Source organism: Sesamum indicum, linkage group LG10, assembly GCF_000512975.1.
Source record: "Sesamum indicum cultivar Zhongzhi No. 13 linkage group LG10, S_indicum_v1.0, whole genome shotgun sequence".
NCBI classification, from domain to species: domain Eukaryota; kingdom Viridiplantae; phylum Streptophyta; class Magnoliopsida; order Lamiales; family Pedaliaceae; genus Sesamum; species Sesamum indicum.
In genome coordinates, this window is record NC_026154.1 from 1327800 (window position 1) to 1341457 (window position 13658).

General features: G+C 31.6%; 3 protein-coding genes across 3 annotated transcripts; all 3 read right to left on the minus strand.

Annotated features, from left to right (window-relative positions):
* On the minus strand, positions 2836 to 3321 carry LOC110012692 (F-box/kelch-repeat protein At3g06240-like). Its single transcript, XM_020697225.1, has one exon. It carries the CDS (start codon positions 3319 to 3321, stop codon positions 2836 to 2838), a length of 486 nt encoding a protein of 161 aa, XP_020552884.1.
* Positions 3551 to 4843, minus strand: LOC105171500 (F-box/kelch-repeat protein At3g06240-like). The gene has a single exon (XM_011092640.2). The coding sequence runs from the start codon at positions 4649 to 4651 to the stop codon at positions 3587 to 3589; it is 1065 nt and encodes a 354-aa protein (XP_011090942.1). The 5' UTR covers positions 4652 to 4843; the 3' UTR covers positions 3551 to 3586.
* Positions 5305 to 6247, minus strand: LOC105171596 (nuclear transcription factor Y subunit B-5-like). Its single transcript, XM_011092757.2, has one exon. It carries the CDS (start codon positions 6199 to 6201, stop codon positions 5791 to 5793), a length of 411 nt encoding a protein of 136 aa, XP_011091059.2. The 5' UTR covers positions 6202 to 6247; the 3' UTR covers positions 5305 to 5790.

Genomic DNA, 13658 nt, shown 5'->3' on the forward strand with positions numbered 1-13658 from the left:
TCTTTCCCTTCACTTTCCCTCAGCCTTTTCTTCCCTTTTATGCGTCTTATGCTTTTTTCAAATACTCCACTAAGGTCTTCGTATTTTCTTATTGCCCCCCTATACTTTCTACTCTTCCTATTCTTGCCCCCAGATTGCGACAAAGTTGCGATATGTATATGTGACAAATTTGAAATCTACATATATATATATATATATATATATATCAAAATCATAATTGACCAGTGAGAGGAAAAAGAAAATGAAACTCTAGTATAATTAGAAGATGAATAAATTTCAAATACTTTCAGTTGTTTAGTACGAATAAAACAGGTTGAGAATAAAAGACTGTCTTTTATATTTTACTGAATAACCTTCTCTTCATCATTAAATAATAAATAAATCAATATTATATTAATATAACTTTAGTATATCAAAATTTTAAAAATCTTATTAATAAAAATAATTATCAAACAAGAATCAGAATATTTTTTATTAATAAAAATATTTATCGTTGATTTTGATACAAGAGCTTTTCAATGATTTTGTTATCTTTTATCTCGCGATTATATGCGGGTCTATCAGCGAAAAGGAAAAAAAATGGAGGAAAATTATATAAATGGGCAATAAAGTAAATAAAAAATAACACATATATATTATTTTGTGTTTTTGATCTTATACGTTCACTTCTCTGCCCAATTTTGGATAGAAACAAAATTAGACTATAAGGAGTTTCATATACATCGAGTTTTACTTTCCTTCCGTCTCTTCTTCCTAACCAAACACCAAATTATCTTTTATACATTCCATTTTACTTTCACATCTAAAATACATTCACTTTTCACTCCAACTAAACATACTTTAAATTACAACGATCTCTCATGAGACTTGAAATATTATAATATCTTTTTATTTTTAAGACATTATCAATATTCCTAATTACAAACAAAGTGAATAATATTTTTACTATTTTTTTCTATAATTTTTTTTATCTAAAATTAAAAATAAAATAATACGAACATGATAAAATTGATAAATTACATATTGCATCCAAGAATGACATAAATTCATCAAATATCAAGAGTATTGCTAATTTCAGGGAAATACTCGTAGTTATGATAAATGTTAGAATAACTCACTATGATTTTTACCTAAAACATTTAATAAAATATTAAAGTTCATAAAGAAAAAAAAATATCCCAATTAATTATACAAATGCAAATGATCATTGAACTTCCTATTTTAAGGTCAATAATGGAATTAAAAAGTTATTTTATGAGGAGTAATGGGTAACTATATGTAAATTAATTGCAGCCCACTAAAAGTTATCATTAATTTGGTTGAATTTAATTCTAAAAGTGATTATAAATAAATCAGCCAAATAGTATAAATTTGTTTTAAAAATTGCAAATTTGACTCATTCCATCGCAAGACCAAACAAACATATTATCGAATAAAAAAGTATAATATAATTTATATTTATTATAACAATTTAGAAATTTAAAATAATTATACCGTATTTTCTTTAATTATTCTCGTGTCATTCGAGCTCGAATAAAAATCAAGAAATATTATAATAGTAGTATGAATATATAAAGGAAATATAGAATTGAAAATTATAAATTGATGATTGAATGAAGTGAAAATTCGTGACTTAAATTAGGGTTCAAGAATTTGTTGTTGTGACTTAAAGACAATGACAAGAATTGAGGTTAATTACTTGGATGGGTATGTCTTTAATGTAATTAAGAATATACAAAACCCACTAAATTATTAAAATTAAAACAAAAGGAGTTTTGCCCTAAATGGCAAAGACAGAGAGTTAATGATGGTGCAATTTTTATTATCGTGGCATGATTTATTAATGAAGTGGTAAGAATGTAATTGAATGCCAACAACATGCAATTGAATGTCAGTGTTTGTCTTATAATTCCTAAAGGTTTTGAATAATTGAAAAGCTCAATTTAATGGTAGTTGCCAAGAAAAATCATTGATTGCAAATTCAATTTATGGATTCATTTAAATATAGAATCTTACTTCCTTCCAATATAAGAAATTTTAGTTTGGACTTAATCTGATCAAACTTGAATCAATTATATGACAAATGCAATACACTTTGTCGTGTGATCGGTGTACAGTTCAGAAAAAGTGACCAATCACATCGTAAATATGATACACTTATTTTGTAATTAATTTAAATTGACCAAAAACTTGATTCAGACAACAAATTTTCTCCAATATACTACATCCTCAGCCATGTCGGCCGCTAGTCTTGCTGCAAGCACTACGTTCACCTTAATGTCAAACAATCCCTCATAATGATCGCCACACCAACAATTAGGGATGTTCAGTTTGATTAATCGAAAATTCGATTAACTATTTTTGAAAATTGAAAATCAAACCAAATATGCTTGATTCTGTTTGGTTAAAACCGAACTCGGTTTGTTTTTTTTTATTTAAGAAATGGATTTTCAATTCGATTCAGTTCGACTGATTTAACCAAATTGTGAACACCCCTACCACCCCCTCCGCGAACTCCCACCTCCAACAGCTGCAAAACCTAATTTGGATAAAAATTTCCATCGGAAGTACAAGGCTACAAACACAAAAATATTGCATTTACCACATTGATCCTTCACTTTACATACACCAAGAATAAACAACCAACTTCTGGAAAAGATGACCACTGGATCTAATTTGTCATGCATGAGGTCCAACTTCACAAGCACTCATAGCATGAGCTTGCTAGCAAAAGGGTAAGAAGAAACAACTACATTCACAAAGGATCAAAAGATACTACTATCACAACATCAAAGGGATTTACATAACTACACTTTCTCGGTTTTCACTTTCAGTTTAACCACTTTTAGGGCCGTGAGAGCAGGGGAGACAAGGGTCCCCATGAAGGTGCAGCAGCCGGAGTGTCGCAACCATGTCCCTGAAAGTTCCCTCCCTCCGATTGTACACAAACAATTTACGAAAATGAGTTACCAGCACAACTTCTTCGTCCCCCATCAAACATAAAGGCTTAACTAAATCCCACTCATAATCAATACTGAATTTTGTCCAAGACTCTCCCAAACCATACTCTTTCATAGTCCAAACATCCATTGGGTCATTTTCTCGAGCATTTATCAAGCAAAGACACCCACCAAGAACCAGAAGCTTCTTAAAGACAAACATATGCACATCAACACCACGAGGGGCAGGAATTTCAACAAACACTTCGTGGGCTAAACTGAAAGCAGCAATAACAGACGGAGAACCCGGTTTTCTGCTACGAGCCAGCCAATGGATAGCCCCATCCACAAAAACCCCTGGAGACAATGTTTTTTTGTACATAGGTCAATGAGGAAGTCGAGCAACAGCATGATCGTTCGGAGAACTGTCAACCCGTTTCCAAACACCCATTTTCATAGACTACACATCCATAAATGTATCATTTGAGCGGTGCTCATTGTCAGTATCATAGAGAGATAGCGTGACAACCTTATAATCATCGCTAGAACTATCGTATTCAAATCCATGCATACCGAAACTCTCCTTCCTCTTCAAAGCCAGAGGTGACACTTTCTTATCAAGTTTAACAAAAGGTTGCGGTTCGGTCTTAGGCACCGATGAAAGCAGGGGAGACGAGGCTCTCCACGAAGGTGCCTCCGTCTATAGCCACAGCCGGTGCTCCATCGACAACCATGTCCCTCAACGTTCCCTCTCTCCGATTATACACAACCAATGTCTCCCCTTCAGTTACCAACACGACTTCCTCGTCCCCAATTAAACATATAGGTTTAACTATATCCCACCCGTAATCACCTTGAATGCTGAATTTTGTCCAAGAATCTACCAAACCATACTCTTTCATAATCCAAATATCCGTTGGGCCATTTCCTCGAGTATCTATCATGCAAAGACACCCCCCAAGAACCACAAGCTTGTTGAAAACAAAGTTCTGCACATCAACACCACTTGGAGCAGGAATTTCAACAAACACTTCGTCAGCCAAATTGAAAGCAGCAACAACAGACGGATAGCCTGGTTCTCTACTACTAGCCAGCCAATGGATAGCCCCATTCACAAAAGCACCCGGAGAAAGTTCAGGAACAGCATGATCATAGGGAGAACTGTCGACCCGTTTCCAAACACCCATTTTCACAGAATACACATCCACAAATGTATCAACACAGTCTGGCTCGTATTCATTGTCAGTGTTATAGTAAGACAGCGTGACAAGCTTATAATCATCGCTGGAAATATCGTATCCAAATCCATGCATGCTGAAACTCTCCCTCCTATTCAAAGCCAGAGGCGAATTTGGTACTTTGATCTGCTGCAGAGTAATGGGATTCACCAAAAACTTCTCGTAATCCTCATTTACCAACAAAACCAAGCCATCACATGAGCCCACGACCTCAGTCCAATCCCCAGGCAATTCGAGCTTCCTCGAAATGGCGTCGTCTTTGATGGTGGAGATTGAGTGGACGGAGTGAGATGGGGTGATGAGAATGAGATCTTCTTGGTGGGTTTTGCGAGTGAGGTGGGATTTGATGAACTGAGGGGTGGAAAGTAGCTTGCGCCATAATTTTGCTAAGCACCTGCACTTGCCTACGGATTTTGGTGGGAGGCGTGAGAAAATGTCGATCAAGATTTCTTGGGGGAGGTCGCCGGCCTCCATTTCTACCCAAATTCAGCAGGGTTTTTGAGAATTGAGAGAGGGACAAACGGGCTTCGATTGTTTGACCAAATTGAGATGTTGGTGTGGTAGATGCATCTGTTGCCAAAGTCCAGTCCAATGCCACACTGACAGCTCGGTACTTTGTTTACTATATTAGGCATGCTTATATACACGCCCTCACTAATTTTTTAAGATCTTTGCAAATCAAGTAAGAAACTTATTCATGGAAGATGGTTCAACCAATGAAGAAATGATGTTATTACAGCGATGTATACAATCCATTTAGATGTCAAATCACAAATCAGATATGTGCTAATCGCCCTTTCTTGAATCATATTTTTACCATCTTCTTCATATATATCGGATGGATTAACTAAGCAAAGAAACATATTCTTGGAAGTTGCCTGAATTTAGATGGAGCTTGCTGCCTGGTGGAGGAGAAACAAGGATTGGGAATGGAGATGGTATTCTGCTAATCTCTCAATTCCAGACAATAAGTTAAGAATCATGTCAAGTAATGACAAAAGTTAAGAATCTTGATGAACTTCCAGTTGCTGCAAATTCAAGATTCATCACTTGTGTGATAAAATTGATTCAAACCTGCATAGTATCTGTTGGAGGAGGAGGTGGAGTATATTAACAAGATGCCTACTCAGTAATGAACAAAGCCCAGAAACTGCGAAACTATTAAGCTTCTTCCCATTTGGAGAAGAGAACAAAGAAAAAACAAGAATCTCATGCATTTTCTGGAGTTTTAATATGCAACTCTTTGTTAATCTGATGCAAAAATCAGCTTATTTTCAGCCCAATTCCTCTGGCAAGTTCATCTACCCTCTATTTTACACAAGCAAATGAGCAATTCCATTAGGGGATATGTATTATATATGACTAATTAACTGCTACATGAAAATAGCAAGATTCAAGAACTAGATTCATCAATGACTTGAGCAAATAATATATCAAAGTACTCAAACCATATGCCAAAGGGGGGAAGATTGTGAAATTAAGAGAAACCTCCTCCACATACAACCACCCTACATACTCAAAATCAGTAAAAGCCCAGAAACTGCAACACTTTAAAATGAACAGTAATTCCTTGTTTTCATGCAACATACAATCTGCAGATTTTTCATCATGTCTCAGCCTGATTCCTTTTGTGGTTTATTACTTGTATACGAGAAGCAGTTGATCTCCTCCATCTCTTCACTATTACTAGCCCTATTTTGATTGACTTTGTCCCCTTCAACCTCTCTATACCTATTCAAGTACCTCATCAAGGGAGCAGCATAGTCATCGAATCCTAGAGTCCCCATCGCCCAGCAAATATCGTCGCCGTTCACCGTTTTCCGCCTCTCCTTTCGACACTTCTCCGATGCTTCGCTTGTGACGAAGCCTATGAATTCAGACACACATTCTTGCATAGTTTCTTTGGCTTCTTTGGAGATCTTTGCATTGGGAGGCAGAATCTGCTTCATGATCCTCCCAACGTTGGCTATTGGCAGCAATCTGTCTTGCTCATTTGAAGGGCCGGCTTCTGAGTTATCAACCATGTTCAAGGAGAATATGGGCTTGGGGGAGTTGAGGCTCTTGTTTGAATCAGACATGGAAACTAATGTATATGATATTGGTCAACCTGCACGATGTATATATATATATATATGTATATGTGTGTGTGTGTGTTTGAGCGTGTGTTTGTGGTTTCTGTGTATGTATAGGTATGTACATCCATGTCATGTTGCATGTGTCTTTATTGTTAAAAGTAGTGGCATATGTCATGATGCTTTGAAGCATTGGAATGTTGAGTTATCAAAGTAAAGTTATTATAGGATAGCGAAATATACCGCAAAAAATAACATTTTTAGTTTTATAAAATAAGATATTCAAGATTAAAAGGGTTAAACCTACTCTTCTATATATGGGACTAAAAGTATAATTTTGTCCGAAATAAACCAACTTTATTAAAACATCTTATATGATATTTAAAATTTTAAAAATATTATAAGTATTTCGTATTTTTTTTACAAAAATAAGTTATAAAATTCAAAATAAGATATTAAATACTTATAAACTTCTTTAAACAAAGCAAAGAATTTCTAACTTATTTCAAAAAAATTAAACAAATTTCTTTAAGTTTTTCAATCACTTGATAATAATACGTATCTTATAAGATTCACGATCTTATTTTATTATAACATCTAAAAAATTAATGAAATTTAATATTTTATAAGCTATTTAATGGACATCCCATTAAATATATTGTATGAATTTATATATATAGAAAGTTTCGAATAAATTTAAGCAAACACCCACTTAGTAAATTAATTATTGAAATGGTTTGAAGGGTGAGACATGTCACAACATTGTGTGGCATGCATGCTGCTTTTAATTGGGGGTGAATCTAGCTAAGTATATATAGGGTGCGGCAACGGAAGCTGACGGGGTCCTTTTGACACGTTAAAGCTCTAATATTTTGCATCCATCATGAGTCACACGATTTTCCAAATATTTGTTGCATCTCCTGCTATTGGATCTGCAGATCCTGATTTAGGATTCCCTATCATGGATGTTTGCTGGATATCTCCAGCTTCGCATCCACTACCTCCAAGTGGGACACAACAATCTTGATTCCTCAGTTTTTAGTTAAGATTTTGTCCTAACTAGTGCTAATTATAAAGATTTTGCTAATGATCCATCATATTAGTTAATTTTGTCTTGTGAGAACCCTCAAAGGCTGTGAGCCATGTCACCTATTACGTGTTCGAGAGCATGTCAGATACGATGAGTATTGATGTAGTACGATGCTTGTACATCAAATTCTGACGAACTGCGGGATTGATAATTATAACAAACGTTGTAAACTTAAAAAAAGAGTATTACACTAACTTTCATCCCACTACAAAAAATATAATAATTAATAAATAAAATATTGGTAGACTAGGAAAAGAGGAGTTCAATTGATATTAAAAAAGTTGGTTGTGTTATATAATAAAGTTATTGATATTAAGAAATTAAATTGATTATATTCTACATATACTGCTCACTTTAGCTTGTTTGGATTATATTTGATGTACATCTATAGATAGCGCTGGTTATTTGCTTACCGAGTTGGAGGCTCACTCCTCTTCTAATATTTTTTTTTTCAGGTATAGATCTCTACCGATGGAAGCCTAGGTTAATATGCAGTTTTTCTCTTCACTCGATAGTATAATAGAAACTACATTTTGAAAATTTTTAAATACGAGTTTAGATTGTGGATGAACTATGAATTAATTATAATAATTTACTTTAAGGTGCTTGTTATGCATATTTAGCAAGGATTGGATTGTGTGCAATGACACGTATGAGTGGAGTTTACTTTAAGTATGATGTTTGGGAGAGATACTAGTCATAGTGTCATTGAGGGGTGCTACACACCATCTCAGATGTCAGCTCTAGTCCAGAACATCTCTTATTAGCAGAAGACAAATCCCCTGGAGCGGATGAGTTTTTATCCGGATTCTTCAAGGCTGCCTGGAGCGTGGTTCGCACAGAATTCTTAGCGAGGACTTGCCAACTAACTTGCAGGCTTCAATCTTATATAGAATTTGGAAAATAGCATGGAATTAATAGGACTATTATTGTACATTTTTTATACTATTTATGCAATTAACCCTTGCCAAAAAATAAAATAAAATTATTTTTTAGTTTCTTAAAAGAGTTGACAAAATCATGGAAAAAAAGTGTTTGTTACCATTATGATGAGGAAGTAAAATTAGTATATATATAGAACCCATATTTCTTAATATATAACTCATGAACCCCATTTGATTATTACATGGATTTGTTAGTTTGCAAGTGGACACACTAATTTTCAAATTCCATGTCTTGTTTTGGACATGTATCTATATGACATGATGAATCCATAGTTTGATATGTGTTCCAAAGATGCAGGACAGATCATCTCATTGGCTACAAGGGTTTGTTACTTGATTATATATATAACTATTCAACCCAACCACACACAAAATCAAAAGAAAAGACACATGCATGTTTCTCAATGAGTTTTGTCCCAACCCACCTACATCAATGTGTGCATACACATACATACATACATACATAAATACATATATATACCTAAATCAAGATTAATTATTAGTATATATTTTTTATCAACTTGGTAGTCCTCTTTTTGTCTGATCCACACCATCTTCTAAATTATTTTAGTCAATGTATGTAATAAAGGACAAGAAGCCTTGAAATACAAAACATTATTCAAATTAAAATTAGCCAATACTTGAGAATCATTAAGAATATTCTAGGGTCCCACAAACCCTTCATTTGTGAAGATTCCATTGTTTTTTTATTTTTATTTATTTATTAACTAATTTGATCTCAAATTAAAATATTCCTGCAATTTTGTCAACTAGGGTTTCTCCACTCCTACTAACCAGATTCCCCTTAATCGGAGACCAACTATTAGTTGGTTTACCTGGGCGTGGAAAATTATATTTTACGTCTCATAAGTTAATTTTTTATGATTTTGATCTTATTATTTTTAATTCACTATATTATATTTCATAATTTCAAAAAAATTATAATTTTAATCACAAGTCCTGATTCTGTTAAATTTATGGTGAAAACAACATTATTTCCCCTCAGGACTTGACGAAGCTCGTGTCATGCATATGTTGTTTCTGTCAAATACTATATGATATTTTTAGCGACTTGTAATATCTGTCGATTTCTTTATTGAACAGTGGGTAAAGTATAATACAGAGGAGAGTACAATAGCAATGATATCTTAATGATAGTAGTGTAGTTAGGAAAAGTGGTAGTTATTGATGAAAAAAAAAATATTAATGAAGCAACATAGTTATAATGGTCAACAAATATAATTGATATTAGTAGTAATCATGCAATCATTTTTGTTAATGACCTAAATTATTACTTTGGTATAGTAATAATTGGTCAAATCTCATTGTTAGTCCCTCATCTCTTCTTCTTATCTCATTTTAATCCCTCAACTTTTGAGTAGTTTCTTGTATTTTAAATTTGTCCCAGTTCATGTTTTTCACCGTTAGACTTAACGGAATATAAATTATGATAGATGGAATATTCAATTAAAATGGGGTAAAATTGAAAATACCAAGTTCATATATTATTCTTCGATAAAATGCTTACTTAATGTATTATAATCATATTTACTTGAAAAAAAAATATATATATATAAAATTTTAAAATGATATGACCATGTATAAAATAAATGTCATTGTAATTCTTCATCAAATTAAATATAAAATTACTTGCAAAAAAAATATCATTATAATGATATCATATCACGTACTATAATTTGTTTTGCATTAAAAAAAATCAACATCAATTCGTCACTAATGCTGACAAAAAACTTTATATATTTAACATCATGTGCTCTTTCTAGCTTTAGTAGTCTATCTTTTTTCTTCACAAATTCTTGTCTGGTAGCATTTTGTAAGGATTTTAATGCAACATACCGTTTACCTTGATTAACAAAGTCGGCACTGATTGAAAGTCCATCAACACTAGTGATAGTTTTATTGAGCCTATGCTCTAATTAGACTTGTCAATGGATAGGGTATTATCCTACTCATACCCAAAAAATAACCTTTATACTCATATACATACCCTGCCCTACTCAATGGGTAAGAGACTCTACCCTATCCCAGACCCATGAAATTAAATGAATGGATACAGGTAGGATCTAATACCCTAAAATACCCATGGGTATGGGTACTCTAAAATATTCATGGGTCTTGATGTAGTTTAATGCCCAAAGATGTTAATAGTATATAGCCCCAATCTTACTCTGCAGACCTAGAATCATCTAGAATAATGTTGGACATAAATAAACTAAAATAATCACATATCCGTGATACATGTTAAAAGCTCCATGCTTTAGACCCGAATGAAACTCGGACCATCCCATTTCAACTGGATCTTAACCCGGATTGCTGAGCTTCACCAGATTTCTGCTATTGGGCTAACTGATACTACTTAATGGTTCGTGGGCTCATCTTTTGGGTAGTCCATTTAATGAACAAATGGGCTGCTCTACACCAATCCAGTTAATTTTTTTCGTATATATAACAAAAAAAAAAGAAAAGAAAACTGGAGAGAAAAAATAAAAAAAGGTTAGAGAATAAAATATTGGAAATGAAAATAAAAATTCTGATTTAATGAACTTAAAATCAAACATAATTTTCCACCTTGAATTATCAAAAAGAAAATAAAATCAGCAGTTCAAACTTCAATATTCAGAACATGTGTTTGGCGGCTTGGTATTAGACATTATTAATTAATAATTGAGTGAATTATATTAATTATTATTATTTATAATTAAGCCCACCTACATAAATACCTTTTGATATTTGTAAAATTACATATGACGTTGTTTGTGTAAATTTTGTCTTGAATAGAGGACGAATTTGTAATTACAATTACAATTTTAAAAAATGTGCAATGATAATTTTGTTACCTAACATTGAGGAGTGTTAACATAATCTATTTTCAATAATTGTTGCGAATTGCATTTGGGCAAACTCACACACACAGACATGCGCACGCGCGCACACATATATATATATATATGCGAAAGTTTTAAATATTACATCGATTCAATTAATAAATTTAGAATAGTAAACTCTCATGTTTAATAGAAATTGAATTTATAATTTCAAATTTGTTCATGAAATATTTGATTTAATTCCAACTATTAGACTAAGACATTATTGATATATATTTGCTAATTTGGAGGTCTCTAATAAAATAAAAGTTGCAGTAACATATATATATATAAAATAAAGGTTGGCATTAATTGGAGTCAGCTTCACCTAATTTAGAATTTTCTGGTCAACCCAATTTTGGTCCACCCCTCCAAATTATAATACCAACTAAATAAATAATTATATTCTACCCCTTTTATATTACACAATAAATTATGTAAATATCATCATAGGCCATGTCAAAATATAGAAATTGTACTTCCAAGAAAATAGGAATTTTTTTTTTAAAAAAAAAGAAGAAATAATTGGTTTAAATATATATATATATATATGTATATGTATATATATTGCTGAAGAAAATAGGATGGAGTGGAGTTTCTTGAAATACAATACATAATAGTTCAATTAAAATTAGCGATAATTACATTCTCCTTTTTTGATGTTAGATATAAGTACGCATAGACCTCGTGTAGTTGAAAGATTACATCATGTGTTTATGAGTTTGTTTTTATCTAATAAATAAGTTGTTTTATTAGTCAAAATTCACCAAATTTGATGATGTTCACAAAAAAAAAAATCATACTTACCTCGATTGATTTATTGTTAATTTTTGTATATAAAAAAAAATTATGCCCAAATTATCTGTCTACATCTTCAAACGTTAATGGATGTGAGGAGGTTTATCTTTACCATTATAAGGGCAGTCTAGTCATAAAAGCTCTATTTGACCTGCAATAAGTTAGTAATAAGTTAATCGATGGTAAATATCGATTTTCATTCAATTTTTTATTAATATCATCAAATTTCGTAAATTTTGACTACAGAAAAGACCTAACATCAGAGATACTAAATGTAATTTTTTAAATATAATTACATTAAACCTGATAGTTATCCCTTAAAATTATGATGCCAAATTCATTTATTTCTTTTTTTGTTTTCTAAAATATTATTTTTGGTGTATTATATAATAGCGATATGGTGATTTGATACTTTTCTTGTATCTCTTAGTCGCAATAGGGGCGCGTTTATGGCTCTCGCGGTGGGATAAGTAATAGTAGTGTGTGGGGCCTACAATTCCTCACTCATTTTCTCCCCTAAATAACCAATCATATACATATTATTTTTTAATAGATAAATTATTCTTATACTCCCCTGGAATTAGATTTAATTATGTAAATATTTTATATATATTTTTTAAAATTTTAAGTACACTCATTGATATTGTAATTGTAATTACAAGTACATATTATAATTTATGATAAAATTTTACACAAATATCCCCTAAAACACATTACACAAACACTTTCCGCGAGCTGTACGTACAATATAATTAGGTATACTCTCGTAAGGTGTTCATAAACTTAATTTTTTTATTAATTTTCTATGATATTTAATTGACTTAAAAACCTTTTTTTAAATAAAAATGATAAATTATTATTTATTAAATAAAATTGATTAAATTGTAAATACTAAATATTTATATCCAACAACAACCAACGACTATAATAATCATATACTAATTATTAATATCTAATAATTATTTTTATTCAACAACAACTATTAAAGTAGTATGACACCTGCTATCAAAATAAAATAATATACCCATACGTTTGGTGGGGTTTGAAATCATAATCTTGAAGTCAAATTAAAAATAACATGTATTTTTTGATAATTTCTTTAATTTTTAGAGTATTTAATTTATAATTTTGATATACTCAAAACGAATAATAATGCATTATTGAAAGTAAGCTTTCTACTTTCCAATTTTTAATAAATAATGTTATATAAATTTAACAATTGATTATCAAAAATAGATTTTCCCACTAATGATTTAAAAAATTAAAAGATCTAAATAATTATTTTTTTAAAAAAAATGTGGTTCAAAAAAAGATAAATATTCTGATTATTAAATATTCAGTTAAATAATAATATATATATACATAAAAATGATGTAAATTAAAAATTCCTAAAAGAGCAACCACCTACACTTTGATGATGTAGATACAGTCTACAGACCATACGCGTGACGTGGCGAAATGGAAGCAACGTACACGCCACGTCCTCGACGGCGCGTGGAGATGTTCTCCTCTTGGTCTTTTTTTTCTTTTATTTTTTTGCCTTCTCTCTTTTTTTCTCCAAAACTCATAAATACAAAATTAAAAAATAGCAAATCAAATTCTCTCTCTCTCTCTCTCTAAAGCAACAACAAGCAAAGGAGGAAAGAAATATATATATATATATATATATATATTAAAAATAAAAGTAGTTCT